The sequence below is a fragment of the Diabrotica virgifera genome, chromosome 7 (assembly GCF_917563875.1).
Source record: "Diabrotica virgifera virgifera chromosome 7, PGI_DIABVI_V3a".
Taxonomy (NCBI): Eukaryota; Metazoa; Arthropoda; class Insecta; order Coleoptera; family Chrysomelidae; genus Diabrotica; species Diabrotica virgifera.
The window spans coordinates 82,150,020-82,169,598 of NC_065449.1; the positions used below are offsets into that span (position 1 = coordinate 82,150,020).

At 31.6% G+C, this 19,579-nt stretch overlaps 1 protein-coding gene across 1 annotated transcript in view; it reads right to left on the bottom strand.

Moving 5' to 3' along the window:
- The window catches only part of LOC114338866 (protein slit), a 122,725-nt gene that overhangs the window by 95,659 nt on the left and 7,487 nt on the right, over nucleotides 1-19,579 (bottom strand). Inside the window, exons 3-5 of the mRNA XM_050656894.1 lie at nucleotides 17,205-17,276; nucleotides 17,077-17,148; nucleotides 8,087-8,158 (exon numbers count right to left, since the gene is read on the bottom strand). Of these exons, the coding sequence (XP_050512851.1) occupies nucleotides 8,087-8,158; nucleotides 17,077-17,148; nucleotides 17,205-17,276 (216 nt within the window). The remainder of the gene's footprint in view (nucleotides 1-8,086; nucleotides 8,159-17,076; nucleotides 17,149-17,204; nucleotides 17,277-19,579) is intronic.

The window sequence follows — 19,579 nt, forward strand, 5'->3', positions numbered from 1 at the left end:
CTTACTTAATTACGTCATGACCTACTTGTTACTAAATTTTAGTGCACTATCTCGATCATGAGCGTCACAACAAAAATAATAAAAAAACCCGAATTTGACCCCTTATAACTACCCTCGTCGCCTACTCTGGTTTCCGCCTCTAGGGACTTTACTTAGTTATGTCATGGTCTACTTATTCCCAAATTTTGGTTCACTATCTCGATCACGAATGTCACAAAAAATCCCTATAATTTTTATATTCACCCCTATCCCCACCCCTTTGTCGGCCACGCAGCGTTCCGCCCCTGGAGATTTTTCTTAGTTACGTCATGACCTACTTATTACCAAATTTTGGTGCACTATCTCGATCACGAGCGTCACAAAAAAAATAATAAAAACCGCGACTTTGACCCCTTATAACTACCCTCGTCCCCCACTCTGGTTTCCGCCCGTTGGGGAAAGTCATGTACATAACTAATTCAACATATCCCCGTATAGTTTTTCCATATTACTTATCACGCACAAAATCCGCTTCTATCTCTCCGCTAGTATCAATTGGCTACAATCATCTGCCCGATGGAGTGCTTCGCGTAGGGATTTCCTATTCATTCAGTATTTTCTCTTCCAATCTCGCCCATTGCTTTTAGAGTCTTCACTGGTATGCCATCGATCTCTAAGGTTTTTCGTTAATTACTTGGTTGAGAGCTTTTGCTCGTAAAATTAGTGGTTTTGCCTCTTTGATTGCATGCTTATTGGGTTCTGAGACTGATGCATCTTTTGACGTGTCTTTGTATAATTCTGAGCAGTAATTTTTCCAAGCCTCTGCAATTCTCTTTGGTACACGACAATTAGGCCGAAATCATTAAACCGAAAGCAGTAGACCGAACTCATTGGACCGAAAAGCACTTTACCGAAACCTCACTAGACCGAACAGCATTATAAGGAAATGGTACATAAATTAAAAAAGATTGCTAAGATTTTGTATATCTGTTTTTTTTTGTTTTTTGTATTTTTTTGTAATATTTTATATATAGACTGTGTAAACTGTTACTCTGTATAGTCTGATATGAAATAATTTTCATCCGTTAAACAAATTAGTGAAGGTAAAAATAAATTAAGGGTAGAGTGACGTTAACACAAAAAACAAAGCAAAAAAACAACCCCTAAACTATTTTTAGTATTTAATTTTTAGTATTGGACATAATAAATAAGAAATAAACTAAAAACGAATAAAAACAAAAAATTATACAAAAAACAAAGCAAAAAGAACCTCTAAACTCTTTTTAGTATTGAATTTTTAATATTGTATTTAATTTTTAGTATTGTATATAATAAATAAAAAAATAAACCAAAAACTAATAAAAACAAAAAAATAAACAGAAAACAAAGCAAAAAAAAAACATTAAACTATTTTTAGTATTTAATCTTTAGTATTGTACATAATAAACAACAAAATAAACCAAAAATAAATAAAAACAAAAAAATGAACAAAAACAAAGCAAAAAACCTCTAAACTATTTTTAGTATTGTATTTTATTTATTATTTTTTTTTATTTAGCTAATGGCTCGACAACTAATGGCCATCGGCATGGTAGGTACGGTGATTTTTTGCAGTTAGGTAGGTACCTAGTGTGTGTGTTGAGTAAGTGTCTTGTTACTTGGCAAAGTCGATGTCATTGTCTTTGCAAAGAGACGCTAATTGTATCCGAACATCTGCGGTCCCTCCGGTGAGTACCGATCCCACAAGAACAGAAACTATTTTCATCTATTAATTTATAATAAACAAAAAATCTGTGACCCTGGTGAGATTCGAACTCACGACCATTCGGACCTTTCGATGCAAAGGTAGGCGCTCTTACCACTCAGCCACAGGGGGGAGTATTGTATTTAATTTTTAGTATTGTACAAAATAATTAAAAAATCAACCAAAAACAAATAAAAACACAAAACAGAGAAAAAACAACCTCTAAACTCGCGTGCCTACTTTGTGCTGCCAGTTCTAAGCCTCGATAAATAAAAGGGTGAAGGAAGGTTGATGTTACCCTTGCTCAGATTACAATCCTGTTTGAGCACCCTGTATTATGTACCTAATGTTTTTCGGTCTCCTTCTTTTTCGTCTCCTACTATTCGGTCTAGTGAGGTTTCGGTAAAGTACTTTTCGGTCTAATGAGCTCGGTCTACTGCTTCCGGTCTAATGATTTCGGCCTCATTACAGTAAAGCATTCTCTTTATGTCGGTTTTTTACTTCTCCATTATGGTCTTGCATGTCTTAAAGTAGCGGCTCGACTCTTGGGCCAAATACTTACCTTTTTTTTATGTGGTGTGTGTGTGTGTGTGTGTGTGTGTGTGTGTGTGTGTGTGTGTGTGTGTGTGTGTGTGTGTGTGTGTGTGTGTGTGTGTGTGTGTGTGTGTGTGTGTGTGTGTGTGTGTGTGTGTGTGTGTGTGTGTGTGTGTGTGTGTGTGTGTGTGTGTGTGTGTGTGTGTGTGTGTGTGTGTGTGTGTGTGTGTGTGTGTGTGTGTGTGTGTGTGTGTGTGTGTGTGTGTGTGTGTGTGTGTGTGTGTGTGTGTGTGTGTGTGTGTGTGTGTGTGTGTGTGTGTGTGTGTGTGTGTGTGTGTGTGTGTGTGTGTGTGTGTGTGTGTGTGTGTGTGTGTGTGTGTGTGTGTGTGTGTGTGTGTGTGTGTGTGTGTGTGTGTGTGTGTGTGTGTGTGTGTGTGTGTGTGTGTGTGTGTGTGTGTGTGTGTGTGTGTGTGTGTGTGTGTGTGTGTGTGTGTGTGTGTGTGTGTGTGTGTGTGTGTGTGTGTGTGTGTGTGTGTGTGTGTGTGTGTGTGTGTGTGTGTGTGTGTGTGTGTGTGTGTGTGTGTGTGTGTGTGTGTGTGTGTGTGTGTGTGTGTGTGTGTGTGTGTGTGTGTGTGTGTGTGTGTGTGTGTGTGTGTGTGTGTGTGTGTGTGTGTGTGTGTGTGTGTGTGTGTGTGTGTGTGTGTGTGTGTGTGTGTGTGTGTGTGTGTGTGTGTGTGTGTGTGTGTGTGTGTGTGTGTGTGTGTGTGTGTGTGTGTGTGTGTGTGTGTGTGTGTGTGTGTGTGTGTGTGTGTGTGTGTGTGTGTGTGTGTGTGTGTGTGTGTGTGTGTGTGTGTGTGTGGGTGTGGGTGTGCGTGTGCGTGTGTGTGTGTGTGTGTGTGTGTGTGTGTGTGTGGTGTGTGTGTGTGGTGTGTGTGTGTGTGTGTGTGTGTGTGAAAAAAGGGCTTGGATGCGGGTCCGTTAGCCACAGATTTTTATTTTATTTTTACCTCAATTTATTAGTTTTGTTATATTCCCACCTATCTGACTCAAATGACTATATTTGTTTCTTTCAAGTAGTTTATGAGTAATTTAAATATTTCCATTTTATGACAACTTAGTAGATATTCTATACTAATTGGAAAATGAACTTGTGTTTGTCGTAAATTGTCATACAATTGATTTATATATCTCTCGTTAATTTTGCATTCAAAGAAAATATGGTTCAAATCTCTAATCGAAACATTATCACAAAAACAGACTGATGAATTAACTATTCCTAATTTGTGCAGATGTGCCTCATATTTTCCGTGTCGAGTTTTTAATCTGACGATAGTAGAAATATCTTGCTTTGGCAGGTTATACTTAAATATGTATTCAAGTGTCGGAGGAAGTTCTTGATGTAAAGAAAAATATAAATTTTTTGATATGCTTGAAATATTTTTCCATTGTTTTTTCCATATTTTATTTATTCTATCTTTGACGTCATTTATTGCATCTGTCGATAAGATCTGAGTTAGGATCTCACCATTTTTTATTGCATCTTTGGCCAACTCATCCACTTTCTCATTACCCAGTATACCGGCATGCCCTTTTGGCAAATTTTCCCAGAAACTTCCTTAACCTTATTCAATATTCTTAACTTCATCTCTTTTGATATATGATCAATAATTTCTACAGCACTGTATCTTGAATGAAGGCCTACACCGATATCTACTCCATTTAGTTTTTGAAGTTCTAATAAACCGAAATGATCGTTATATGGTCGGTCGTTCTTAGCTATGTAGTAAGCTGACCTAAAAATAGCTTTAGTTGATTCCATGTGAGCTGTATTTGCAGAATCAACTGATTGCGTAATAGGATTTTTATGAGAGGATTCAACAATGGCCTGAGCAGTACTATGTGCTTTGGACTGTTTGTGCTCTATAATTTTTTTTCTAAGTGATTTGAGCTGGTTAGTTCGGTTTGAGCCGTAACAGCTAACTTGAAATGTGCGCCACTCATGACTTAAAGAAACGTGTTCTTTCTTAAAAGCACCCATAGTTGTGACTTCAAAACAAACTTTGCAGCCTAATTTACCTTCTTTGCAATCTATCCAAGGATAAGTTTCCTTCTTACGAGTCCACATCTCTTCTGTCCAAACGTCAGGCCATTTTGTTTCTTTTTCCTTATTCGTTGATGTGCTGGGTTCACTTATTTGTTCGTTTTTATTTAAAGAGTTTCCAATCGCTAATTCATCAACCGAAACAACATTGGATTTATCTTGCTTGGTTCCTTTAGGTAGGCCTAACGTGTTTAGTTCACGTTTCACCGACGCACTAAAAAATGAGGTTAAAGTTTTTTGTTTAGGTTTAGAGTTATCCATAGCGATACTACAGGTAGCTTATGTCAACAGATTTGGACGTTGGGCAAAGATAACACAACTATTAAAACTATTTCACCTCTTCCAGTAGGTATCCGCGACACGTAACGTAATAATTGGAGCAGAAACACTAAATTAATATACAGTGCACGTGCACTATGCAAAGCAGACGAGACGCAACTACAACTGAGCAGGATTAGCATGGCCGGGTGGGCTGGAGATGCGCAGTAGCTACGGAGTGGATTTCAGTGGTGGGGGAAGCGACTCCGGCGACTCAGTCTGTTGCCGCTCTCACTGCCGTGTGTATCGCTCCAGTCTACAGTGTACAGGGCCAGCTCGCTCCGCTACCGCTCCTCGGGCGGGGCGCGGGTGATCGGAGCGTCGAGTGAGCTAGAGAGAAATCGAGGGGGAGAGGAGAGAGATAAGAAGGACACAATATTTCAATATTGTTGTGGCTATTCCTCCTTCCGTGGTGGGGGGAGGGTTGTGGTGACACGGACACGGTAGTGCTGGGCGCGGACCGCTGAGATGTCTATCATGTCTATCCATCAACTATCCCGTCTGCCAGTCGCTCGCTCAACTTTTGCGCTTACAATTACGAACTACCTAATCGTAGCTGCGTATGCCTTAACTGATTAACCACGATAACTAACGTGTAAAAATTACTTAGTAAAGGACAAAACAATATTTTCTAAATAAAACAATTTCAGATCTATTTTTGTCCTATATAAAAAATTCGATTGAAAAAAGCGTAGCCGGAGCGCCGCTCCCCCTTCAAAAGCTGTGCCGGAGCGACGCTCCGGACCGCTCCGGCTCCACTACACCACTGCCTTTTGCCCATATAAATACTACTTCCACTTTAGACAAATTATTTTTTATATTACATAAAATTTTTGTTTGTATGAATTAAAATCAGTGTTTTGAATTGCATATATTGCAGATCTGGAGTCTGTTATTATCACAGCTTTTTCAATATTATTCTCTTTGATCCATTCTAGAGCCTTTTCGATGGCTATAATCTAAGCTGTAAAAATACTACTAATACTAGATAATTTATAATTATTATGTTGATGGGTATTTTGCACATACATAGCACATCCTACTCCTGTTTGATTTTTAGAACCATCTGTGTAAATTACTGTATAATCCACAAAGTCGCTCAGTATAGATTTTACTAAAATATTATTTAAATGATTTGATTCTGTATATTTAGGAATTATGATTCTTGGTTTTTTTATCAAAGTTTTATACGGAAATTTATAAATTGGTAATAATTTACTGTTGTTTAAATCTGTATAATTCCTGGTTTCAATGAATGCATCTGTTAGTGGTGGTGAATTTTTTATTCTCCAATATTTGCTAGTTAAGTTTTCCATGTTTAATAAAGCCAGACTTGTTAAAAGGTCTGACTCAGTGTTTCTTAGCTTTATGCAGTATTTTTGAGCTAAAAATTGTCTACGTAAATTTAATGGGATTTCATTACACTCTGCTAGCATAACGTTTGTTGGAGTGGATACCATTGCACTTAAACATATTCTCAAACATCTGTATTGTATCCGATCTAATATTTTTAAATTCGTATTGCTTGCTGATCCATATATCTAACACCCATAGTCCATGACTGACCGAATACAAGCATTGTAGAACAATAAAGCTGTTTTGGGGTCTGCACCCCATTTTCTGTTGGTAATACACCTTAGTATATTTATTTTTTTTACACTTACCTTTGATGTATTGAATATGTTTAGTCCACAGAAGTTTATTATCTAGTACTATCCCTAGATACTTATACTGATTCACCACTGGTATAGTACGCCCACTCGAGGTTACGTTTCCCGGTGCGCGCAACCTATGCCTGGTGAAAAACATAATATTGGATTTTTCTGTGGACATTGTCATATTATTTTCATTTGTCCATTGTATAATAATTTCAACTATATGCCTCAATGACCGTAGACAGTCGTCGTAGGTTTTTTGGGTGGAGTATATACAGATATCATCTGCATATTGTAAACATTTAATGTTTTCGTCAAACAAACTATGAATACTAGCAGAATATAAGTTGAATAATGTTGGACTTAATACTGAACCCTGTGGCAGACCTTGATTTACAACTCTTGGTCCGTGTAGTATATTTCTATGATCTTTTATCCATATTGTTCTATTAGTATATAGATTTAATATATTATTACAGATTTCATTATTGAAACCAAGTGAACACATTTTATATTTTAGTATGTTAAGATCTACTGAATCATAAGCTCCTTTTATATCCAGAAACAAACAAACTAGGTACTCATTTTTAGACAACGCAATTTGTATATCTGTAACTAGCTTCGTTACTACATCCAATGATCCAAGGCCTCGGCGAAATCCATATTGTGTACTAGGTAAAATACAATTTGATTCTAAAAACCATTCTAGTCGAGCTTTGATTAATCTTTCGAAGGTTTTACTTATACACGACATTAAAGAAATTGGTCGATATGACTTAGATAAATTTTTGTCTTTGTTAGCTTTTAATAATGGTTGTATGATATATTTTTAAAATGATCTATGTATTGGTCTCCTACCCACCAACTATTGAAAACTTTAAGTAATTGCTCCTTAGCTATTATGGGTAAATTATAAATTAATTCATAGGTAATAAAATCATAGCCAGGAGTACTATTCTTCGTTGTTTTCATTGCAACCTCCAAATCTTCAAGATCAAACGGAGTTTGAAGCTCATTGAATAGTTAATGAATTTCGTGGCGGTTTGCATATTGGTCCAGTTTATAACACACATTATTTATATGATTGTTTTTACGTCTGATACACATACATTTTATTTTCTTGCTCAGCTCCACCATTTTTTGAGTGTTGCTTCCTGTTTTTGTAGTATATTTTAGCATAACTCTTCTTTTGCCACTAATTCTAAAGTTTCTTCTAGTATAAATTGTTTGTTCTTTTGGACTTTACGCAGTGAGCACTCTTTTTTCGCTGAATATATCCAATTTTTTATTCCAGTCTCTGTTTTATTTATGTCGTTTAATATTTGTCGTTTTTCCTTGTTTATCAATTTCATTTGAAAGTCTTCTGCATTATTTACCGTTAGCTGTTTTATCAAAAGTTTAATCATTAGTCCCGTATTAGTCCCCCTCATTAGACCCTTCTGTGGTAGCTATCGCAGTTGTAAGAATACCCGAAAATACATATACAAAACAATAAAGATGGATATTGGGAGTATTGTTTTAAGTATTAATAATACGTAGCTTATAAATACCAATATGGGTTATCATGTGTTCTCTATCTTATATGGGGAAAAATATTTGACATCTATGAAAAAATTTTATTGCCCAAGAAAAAAATTGTAGGTCTATTGATTTACGAGCATTACAGCAATAAGGAAAATAATTAACTAAATTTATTTGGATCATTTCATTTCTAATTTATATTTTAATAATGATTAAAAATAAAAAAATACTCACAAGTTTTTCAGTGATTGAATCCCACGAAAAGTCTTCTTGCCAAGAACACTGATTTGGTTGTGGCTAAGATCCCTGTAAACCAAGATATTTTAAATAAAGATTCTTATTCAAAATAGATTTTTTTATTTCCCAAATACCAAGTTCATTAGTAGATTTAAAAGAAGCAAGTGTGTTTAATATATATACAATATTAACTTTGATTACTGAGTTAGACTTTTAGATTTCTACGACAGTTTCAGAAAATTAATTAAATAACTTATTGTATAAAACAATAACTGTCTGCAGACCAACCATCATGTGGGTGCTGTTCTCGAGTAGGGACATATTGTTCCCGGAACGTTAAAGCTCTAATCATCAACATTATTTCGTTTATTTTAATACTTTTAAGTATGTACCTAATATTGAATTCAAACCCACCCACTGCTTGGTGATGAGGATACCTAGCAGGTACTTCAAGGTTCACTGAAGATGGTCTGATCAGACCTTTACTTCAGTGTAAAGTTTTTTGTACATAAGATAGTTTGGTTTTGAATGCTAATTTAGATCTTGCTGTTGAACTAGAAACATATTCTAAATTGATACACCAAATAAAGACTTTTGAACAGTCAAATTGGCACGTACAAAGAACAAATCATAAATTACTATTTATAGACACAGTTCAGATAACACGAACAGCGAATTTAGACTGTCGTAGAATTGTGTAAATGTTTTTAGTAAATAAATTATTATAGAAGTATATTAATTGAAAAGAAATACTACGAACTAAAAGTGAGATACTATACAATTTAATGTATTTTAATATCTAATCAGTAGAAAAAATTTATGGATGATGGATAAGTTCATTAAATATGAGTTATGGAAAATGTAATGGATGTTAATATTAAGAAGAAGATTTAAGCAGTGCGAAGACAAATCAGTACTAAAGATAGATAAGAGTTGTTGTTTACATGATTTTAAAAATTAAAAAGTAATATCTTTTGTACTGAAACAGCTTGTAGCATGTAATGAATAAAGTGAGGAAGATATTGTTCTAAGACACCACTTACAGAAAAAACGAGTAGTATAGTACAACACTGTCCGTTTTAAAAAGTCTAATTATTTTTTAAAATATATTTCAATTTGTATTACCTAACGTATTTGTAACCTAACCTAACCTATTTTAGATGTTGACGAAGGCAAAGGTGATCTCAGAAACTTTATTGGAGTTATTCTTCAGACAAATGACGAAGCATTTTACAAAGTTGGCACCAAACTTGGTGTACTTCAAACACTATATTCTGGGTTTTATTTTTATATAATTTACCTATATATAATTTTATATAATTTACTTAATAATTTACCTAACTTTTTGTTGGGGCAAACCAAGGCAAAATTTTGTCAAATGTAGCTGCAACAAATACTGTTCCACAAACAGATACAAGTACAAGAAGGCAATGACACTTCGCAATTCCAAGTGCCACCAAAGCACTCAATGGAAAAATAAATAATAATTCTTATAATTGAGGTATAACTATTGCTTTTATAAAAAAATATATTATTTATTATTTCTTATAATATAACTGTTTGTATTACCAATTGTCCATTAATTTTAACGACGAACCATTATCGTTTTAATAAAAATGATTATTTTTCCAATTACAGTTTAATTATCTATTAATACTAGTTTATCCTGCAGTGTGCGTATTAATTAAAGGATAAACTAGCTTGGCCTAGGCTAAACTGGTTTATCCTATCGCGTTCAGGACAAAATAGTTGGGTTTTCACCAGTTTACACAATATATTGTCTATTCTACAATCTATTTGGTGGCTTTGAATCCTTAAGAGGAAACAGTAGCGATCAACAGGTAGCTAAAACGCGTTCCAAGATAGCGGCTGTAATTTTAAATATATTTTAGAGATATTTGGCACACGTATTCGTAATATAATAAAGAATGGCGGTACAGAGCCCAATTTTAAAAATATATTAATATGTGGAAGTTACTCTGTAATTAAATACAATATTAAAAAAACGAGCCTGTACCGCCATTAAGAAGAACAAAAAAATACACTTTCTTCAAAAAAACTTTTTTATCCGATGCCTAGATTTTGTGTCATTTTGGAACTAATAATTAAATAAAAAATTTTAGTATTTCCAAAATGACACAAAATTTAGGAATCGGATAAAAAAGTTTATTTAAAGAAAGTGTATTTTTTTGTTCTTCTTAATGGCGGTACAGGCTGGTTTTTTTAATATTGTATTTAATTACAGAGTAATTTCCACATATTAATATATTTTTCAAATTGGGCTCTGTACCGCCATTCTTTATTATATTACGAATACGTGTGCCAAATATCTCGAAAATATATTTAAAATTACAGCCGCTATCTTGGAACGCGTTTTACCTACCTGTTGATCGCTGCTGTGATTTAATTAGTAGTTCCAAAATGACACAAAATCTAGGCATCGGATAAAAAAGTTTTTTTGAAGAAAGTGTATTTTTTTGTTCTTCTTAATGGCGGTACAGGCTCGTTTTTTTAATATTGTATTTAATTACAGAGTAACTTCCACATATTAATATATTTTTCAAATTGGGCTCTGTACCGCCATTCTTTATTATATTACGAATACGTGTGCCAAATATCTCGAAAAAATATTCACAATTACAGCCGCAATCTTGGAACGCGTTTTGGCTACCTGTTGATCGCTACTGTATCACCTTAATAGCTAAACATCGAAAGATAAAAAATTGAATACTGGCGAATTCACCAAAAAATTCAAACAGATTGGCGAAGCGCATCCGGCAAATCCTCGATTACTAATAGGGGAGTGCATATAGATTTTCACTTCGGAAAAAATCAAACAAAATAGAACTTTTTGTAATTTCATTAATACATGTTTAATAAACAACATATCAAAAAGTTCTACTCGAGAAGTGGCTGCTTCATTTTTTTATTAAACAAATGAACTACGAAATTAGATGTTTTTTAAATAACTCCGAAAATATAAATTCTGGAAAAAAACGTACGGCGAAGTGCATGCTTGATTTATTTTAATGTAATTCTTTAACTGATGGATCAAATGAAATTTTACAAACTGAACATGTAAGAAGATTAATTAAGCTATCTTATGGTTATAATAGAAAAAAATAAAATGTACGGGCATAACTACGGTGTGGGCGGAAACTGAGCCTTACATGAATTTTGTTTAAAAATGATTTAAAAATGTGTAACTAATATAGTCTTTCTTATGAAACTCTCAGTTTTGCACAACTTACTTTTCAAGCATCTTACTAAATGATGTTTCATTAAAAAAATCTCAAAAATTTAATTCAAATGATATGACGTCTCAAAATGTAAATGTAATTTTTGAAATCTTCGTAGTTTCATAGAATTACCACCACTTTAAGACGGTATTACTCAAGTTTGAACAGATCTATTACAGTTTTATAAGTGCTTTTTTAAGGCTTAGGATGTAATCTCTAAAATGCACTAAATTATTTTACTTTCGAAATAAAATTAACTATTTCTTTTTTTAAGGCTATGGGTACATAATTCGCAAATATTTTACGTGTATCCCTACTTTTTCTCTCTTTATACGGCAAATTACGTGTAGTAAAATTCACACTTGTATGGATATGTAAACATTACTAGAATGTCATTCTACTTGAAAATGTCATCATTAATTTAAAGAGATGGCTTTTGAATGTTCTTGGATAACTGTTATTTTTATAACTGCAAATTATTAATTCAGTTAATAAATGTGATAATTTTTTCACTAACTATGTATTCAGTGATTGTAATAATTTATTTGTACAACAAAAACTAATACTCAATCGAGAAAAGAGGAAAAGTGTTAAAGTGATTTTTTAATAATATATTGTTATGGAACGCTTACAATTTTGAACATCTTTAACAACAAAATACTTGGATCACAGAATATTTTATCCTGATGTATTCTCTGCTTGGATCTTCCACAAATAGTACACAATAAATAACTTTTTATTAAGTTCACGTCTTAAATCAATTATTTATCAAATACGCTATATATCAATAATATTTAATGAATAACACAAAATATTCCCGATGCAATGTCAAATATTTAATGTCACTGATTGTCAGTGTCTGACTGACAATATATGCTGACAATATTATATTCGGCTGAGTGCGTTGTAAGACAAAGATAGATTTGGAAAATATTACCACGGCATTGTGTTTATTTTTTTTTTAAATTTAAACGCAGAATGAAAGACTAAATTATTACCGAGGGCCGAAAGTCCCTTAGAATAAATAAAAAGTTTATTTTGAATGAGATATTTGAAAATAAAAATCACACTAAATTTTCTCTTAGTGTTTCACCCCTGTAACTTATTAAAATAAACATTATAGAAGTTCTCAGGGACTTTCGGCCCTCGCTAATAACGCAGTCTTTCATTCTGCGTTTAAATTTTTCAAAAATATTTATTAGTTTTCTCAGGATTCGAAAAAAATGAATCCCCATTTGAATAGCATTGCAGCCGAAAATACGTACCGATCCTCTTAAGAAAATTAAGATAGATAACAAAAATGTAATACAAAAACCGAAAATTACCTGCTAAAAAAATGTTTGTACAAAGTGATCAAAACTTGTTTCTGTAAAACTTACCTAAAATAGATTTAATAAGCTTCAACAATAATAAATGTTTAGCAAAAAAAATTTTTTTTACATCTTATACAGTATGTCTGCGTAACTTGGAACATATTGATAACTTTTTTATTATTTATCAGTTTTACGAAAAAAAGTTATTCTTTATAAAATACTTTGCAGCGTATATAATCTAAGGTGCAATCATCAAATATCAAATTTAATTAATGTTATACGAGGTATGTAAAAAAATGTGAATTTCACTCAAGAGTAAAGTACCATTAATTTTCACAATATCGAAAATTGTTATTAAGAAATCAAGTATATTCAAATGGGAAATAAGCCACAATTTTACCTAAAAATGATTTTATTAACGTTTCGACGCCTAAGTCGGGTGTCGTTGTCAAAATACAAAATAATACTAAATAAATAAAAATGTTGTTGCTTAGTAAAAAATTCTTCTAATAATTTATTTAATCTGACTCATTTATATCGGCAATTCAGACACGTATTATACATTTTAAAGTAGACGACTTTAAAATGATATTGCTAATATTGATGAGTTGCGTTCCTGGGACGACTTTACTAAAAGATAGTTCATTCGATTACATGAAATCAATCCCAACTCAAGAATATCCGCCACAAAAAATCATAGCATGTAATCTGTCTTTAAAAAGACAACCAAATGCAACGGTGGCACTGAAATTCTCGCGTTAGAGATTCCATAGTAAATCACGAGGGAAAACCAGGAAAAACCTCGTGATACTATCCCGACATCGTAAGTATTTGGGTTTACATTTAGTTTACTCTCAAAAATAAAAATTTACATTTAGTTTACTTTTTGTGGCGGATATTCTTGAGTTGGGATTGATTTCATGTAATCGAATGAACTATCTTTTAGTAAAGTCGTCCCAGGAACGCAACTCATCAATATTGGCAATATCATTTTAAAGTCGTCTACTTTAAAATGTATAATACGTGTCTGAATTGCCGATATAAATGAGTCAGATTAAATAAATTATTAGAAGAATTTTTTACTAAGCAACAACATTTTTATTTATTTAGTATTATTTTGTATTTTGACAACGACACCCGACTTGGGCGTCGAAACGTTAATAAAATCATTTTTAGGTAAAATTGTGGCTTATTTCCCATTTGAATATACTTGATTATAAAAATGCCACAAGAAAATAGCTTCAGAACAACAGTTATTAAAAAAGTTGTTTGGAATTAAAAAAATTATTTTAGTGTTCAATTACATGCTTCTAATTAAAATATTGTGAATAATAAAGGCACTTAACTCTTAAGAAAAATTCATATTTTTTACATACATCTTATAAAATTAACAAAGTTTGATGTCTGATGGTTGTATCTTAGATTTTAGACCAGGGAGAGCATTGTATGAAAAATAACTTTTTTTCGTAAAAGTGATAATAAAATAGTTATCATAATTGTAATAAAATGATTAGTATCCATAATTTGAGAAAAAATTTAAAAAAATTTTTTGATTAGAATAATTTAATTGTATATTTAGACATAGTTTCTAATTTCAAACAAATTTTCATAATAGCATTTTTTGATATGCTGGAATATAAAGGTACTTTACTCTTTAACGAAATTCATATTTTTGACATAACTCGTATAAAATTGATAAAATTTGATATCTGATGGTTGAGTTTTAGAGTTTTGACCATTTAGAGAATTTCATTAGGAATACCTTTTTTCGTAAAGTTTATAATAAAAAAGTTATCCATGTGGTTCCTAGCTACGCAGACACACTGTATGTGTATAAGAGCTTCTGTATAAGAATTTTCAAATTGCAATGCCATATTCGGATTCAGTATAATTAAAAACAAAATAGAAACATATTTGATCAAAGTAAAATGATGAATTTAACGATATTTTTAAAATTATTTATACAAAACAATTGTTATTGTTTAATCAATTAATAAACAATAAGCGGCCAAATTTGCGATTAGAACTTTTTACTTTAACATGTATATAAACTAACAAAAAAAGTTTTAGAAAAATATAAGCTTGTTTGAATTTATCCGAAACAATGCATGTTTTCGTTCTAATTGCACTCCCCTATAATAAATAATTTATTTATCAAATTATCATCATTAAATATTAAATCTAAATTATTTATCAAATAAACACAAATGTTAATAAATTTATTTATAGACTTTTTATGAAAAAGAATAATATTTACCATTTTTTTTTGTAAACCGCATATTACAGTTAGATTAAAATGTATGTACTAGAATCTTCGACACTTCAAGGTTCCTGTCAATTTGTTATTTTAGATATAATGTTATTCAATTTTTCACAATATATTATGTATTTATTTATATTTATGAGGTACAACAAACTGTTAAAAGTCCCGTTAAGATTTTAAAATCTTTAAAAAGATTTTAAAAGTTTTTATTTTTAAACTAATTCGCATTAACAAATAATAGTTATTTATGATATAAGTGTTAAAAGCATCATTTTAAGACACGCATGTGAAAAATGTACTTTTTAACACGTATATCATACAATATTTTTTCTACAAACGTTATAAATTTATAAAATACAATATTTTTGTTAATTGCTGAAACCATGAAACCTATGACCCGTAGAACTGGTTGTCTACACTCAAGGGGAATGTATAAAAATTCTTAGCGAAAATATTATACCGTTACATAAACTTGTTTTTTCTAGAAACGTGTTAAAAATGCAATAATACAGTTTAAATTAAATTTTAAAAAACCTTTTAAACCACCTTTTTCAAATTGCGCAAGTTGTACTATTAATATTAATGTTAATAAATGAAATATAAATACCTTGACGTTTCACAATTTGACAATTCACTTTTAACTGCAGTGCCTTAAAATTTTAAAGCACTAGTGCTTTAAAGTAGCATTTTTAACGCTCCTATGGAGTACTAAAAATTGCATTTTTAACACGGTTGTAGAAAAAAAAAGATGTTAAAAGTTTATATTTTTCAACTAATTCGCATTAACAAAAAATATTTATGTCCATTTAATATTTTATAAATAAACTTGATACTTTCCAATAAAAATATCTGATAATGGTTTACTGTCTGAGTATTAAATGATTATTTGTAAAGTAAAGCAATTTAATACGTCTGTTTATATTCAAGTTTAACTCAGAAAAATAAAGTTTTTTCCAGAAATTTAATTTGTAAAGTTGAGATTAGAAAAAGTTAATATAAATAATCAGGAAGTTCGAAAAACACTTGAAAAGCTGAAGAACGGAAAAGCTGCAGCTAAAGACGAAATACCAAATAAATTACTGAAATATTGTGGAGAAGCAATGACAAAACAATTAACAACATAAATTACCAAAATTATAAAAGACAATAAAATACCGGATGAATAGAGAACGCGAACTAATTCTACATTCAAAAGAAGAGATAAAAATAGCCACCAAACTACACAGGTATAAATTTGTTGAATACCCCTCTAAAACTTACAACGAACAATTTATAGGAAATAATGAACCAGTAAATAACTTTAACAGATGAACAACAGGGTTTTAAAGAAGACACAGAATGGAAAACAAAGAAGTAAGTTTACTGTGTTATACAGACGACGAATATTGACTGCCCAAGATAAAAATAGTCTGCAAAAACTAGTGCACAGATTTAACATAAGAGCAAAAAAATTTAATATGATAAGCTCATCTCAGAAAAATAAAACAATAGTAATCAGCAAAGAACCAATCAGATAAAATAGAAATTGATGGTATCAGCATTGAACAAGTAATGGAAAAGAAATATTTTGGAATTACCCTGTCCAGCTATGGAGACCTGGACAAAGAAGTGATAGATCAAGTACAAAATGTAAATAGACTGGCCTTAATAACACTATAATATGGCGAAACCGACATATTAATACTGAAATGAAGTAAAGAATTCATAAAGCCAGTATTGACATATGCATCAGAAACGAGACCCGGTACAGCAGTACACAAAGACTTCTGTGAAAATGGCACATGTGAGATTACTGAGAAGAATTAGAAGTAATACGTTGAAGGAGAAGAAGAAGAAGAAGAAAAAGAAGAAGAAGAAAAAGAAGAAGTTGAAGATTGTATAAAGCGAAAATAAAATAGATTACAACTTATTTTTATCAAAAATAATTCTAATTTTTGAAATATTTAAAAATTATAGCTTTTTAAACATGCTAAATAAATAAATAAATATTGAAAATATACAAAGACAACTAGCCTCTAAGTGCAACATAAATTGCTTGCTTTTTTAAACATATATACATTTTTCTGTTGCATTACAAATGCATATTTTAATAAGAATCCTTTTTCTAGACGAAGGACATAAAACGACAAGTGTTGTACTATTCCTCGTAACATCAACAAATAAATTACTTACAAACGAAATAAATTAGGCAATGTAGAAAATAAATTTTCCGGAATGTGTCGTATACTGTTGCCATTAAGACGTCTAAAAAAGAGAGAAAGTAATGGTTGTGAACTCAGTCTTTTAATTCGCTTACTTACAGTCTTTCTAAATTTACTAGATCTTGAAAAGCGTCTCTCTCTATTGTTCTTATCGAATTAACTGATAACTGCCTGCGAAAAATAATCCTAACTTAATGTAAAAAGAAAAAATATTTATAGTATGGTAGAAAATCTTCAATTTCATGAATTTAAAAATATAAATGTTAGCTATTAACTACAATAAATAAATTTGTCACTTATTTCAAGGTTTTAAGGTAGTAATAAATATCGAAAATCTCTTCTTTCCTACAATATTCCCATCTGAATTTCTATCGCTTGACGAAAAATAATCTAGAAAAAACTAGTAGCAACTACATAAAATAATAATCTCATATTCGTGTACCGGTAAAGTCCAGATGGAAAACAAGAAACAAGGTTAAATATTTTATTATAGAAAAAATATCTCTAATCGGATGGTAAAAGGTAATTTAATGTAAAAAATGAAACATGAGCTCAATAGAAAAATAAAGCCAAAAACAGTAAAAATATGAAGAAGTTCAAAAGAAATAGACGAGTTTTCATAATACATAAAAAGACACTTAAAAAAATGCTACACGAGAACTAAAGAAAAAACAAAAGTAACGTTGACACTAAAAAATTCAGAGAAAGAATAGTAGAACAAATGTGTTGGAACATAAAAGGGTGTCCTAATACAATTTGGAGGAAGATGACCAGAAACACAGATACTGCTATTGAAATACATGGAAATATGTCAGAAAATACTTTTGAGTATAAAGGAAAGGAATGCGATAATGGTCAAAAGAAGTTCAAGAAAAAATAAAAGAGAAGGGAAAATTAATAAACCGTGGCAAGAAAATAGGTCGGAGAGCAAAGGAAGCGAAAGTAGCAGGAGCAAAAGCTAAAGCAGAAGTTTATATAAATCTATACAATTAACTTAACACTGGGGAAGGAGAAACAACGATATATAAAATCCCCAAACATAGAGCAAAGAAAGCTAGTGACTTTAATCAGATTAGATGTATCTGAATTGAAAATAATAAAATACTAAGTCACGAAAAGGATGTCATAAACAAATGAAAAAGTACTTTGACAGTTTATTAAATAAAGAACTTGGCAGAAAACCAGTTGAGTTAAAGGAGACAGTAGCAGCAATGATCACAAAATTAATAAACGAGTAAGTGATTCACAAAATAAAGAAAGAAAAAGCAGCTGGCCAGACGATATTGGGCCAAAGTGTGGAGTGCATTAGGAGAGATAGGAACAAGTTTGCTAACAGGTTTATTTAATAGAATTATAGAATTTGAACAAATGCCAGGCGAATGGAGAAGCAATGTATTATTACCTATGTTTATCAATACAATAATGTACAATCTACAGAAACATAAAACTACTTAGTCATACAACGACAACATGGGAGGGAGCAATTGATAGACAGATTCGTGAAGAAACCGAAATATCCTATAATCAGTTTACAAATTATTATGCAAAGTAGATCAATAACAGATGCAATGTTCATTATGAGACAGTTGATAAAAAAATACAGAAAAAAAGAACCAAATGCTCATATCGTATTCCTTGATCTTGAGAAAAGATATGATAGAGTTCCGGAAGAGATTCTGTGGTGGACACTCAATAATAAAAGAATCTGGGGTGAATATGTGAAGATTGTGAGTAACATGTATGAGGAAGTAACAACTACTTAGTGTTAGGACAGGTGTGGGAGAGACTGATAAATTTCATGTGATATCAGGATTGCATCAAGGCTAGGCTTAATCTTTATTATTAGTTTGGATCAGATTACAGGTAAACTACAGATTAACTCATGATGTAGGGTTAGTAGTAAATACTGAAAGCGGACTTTAAATAAAAACTGCAACAGTGGAGACAACCTCTTGAAGAAAAATATTTAAAACTTAGCAGGAAAAGAACAAAGTATTTGGAATGTTCATTTAAAGATGAAGTTACTACAAACAAAATAATATAAGTATTTGGATATCGACATAATTTTGAAAAGAAATTGTTTTAAATACCTACGATAGGTATTACAGAGCAAAGATATTTTATTCCGAATGACCTAAATTGACAGACAGAACAGGAAATACTGTTGGAATTTGATTTGTTATACCGGGTGTCCACTTATATTTTCCCCCATTTTAACTGCCTCACTGAACTGCCTAGCTGAACTTCTAAACGGCTCAAGATAGAAATATGCGGTTTTCGCTGAAATGTTTTATTTTAGTAAAAGTTTTGTCTGAATGGATTGAATTTTTTATATCGCTTTCAAATACGAAAAGAAAAATGGCGGATTTTTGAAAAAAACGTTGTTGAATTTTTTTTAATGGAACACCCAGTATATTTTTTTGTAAATTGAGAGAAAGGTCATTCACCTATCCAACGATATAAAGTTTTTTAAA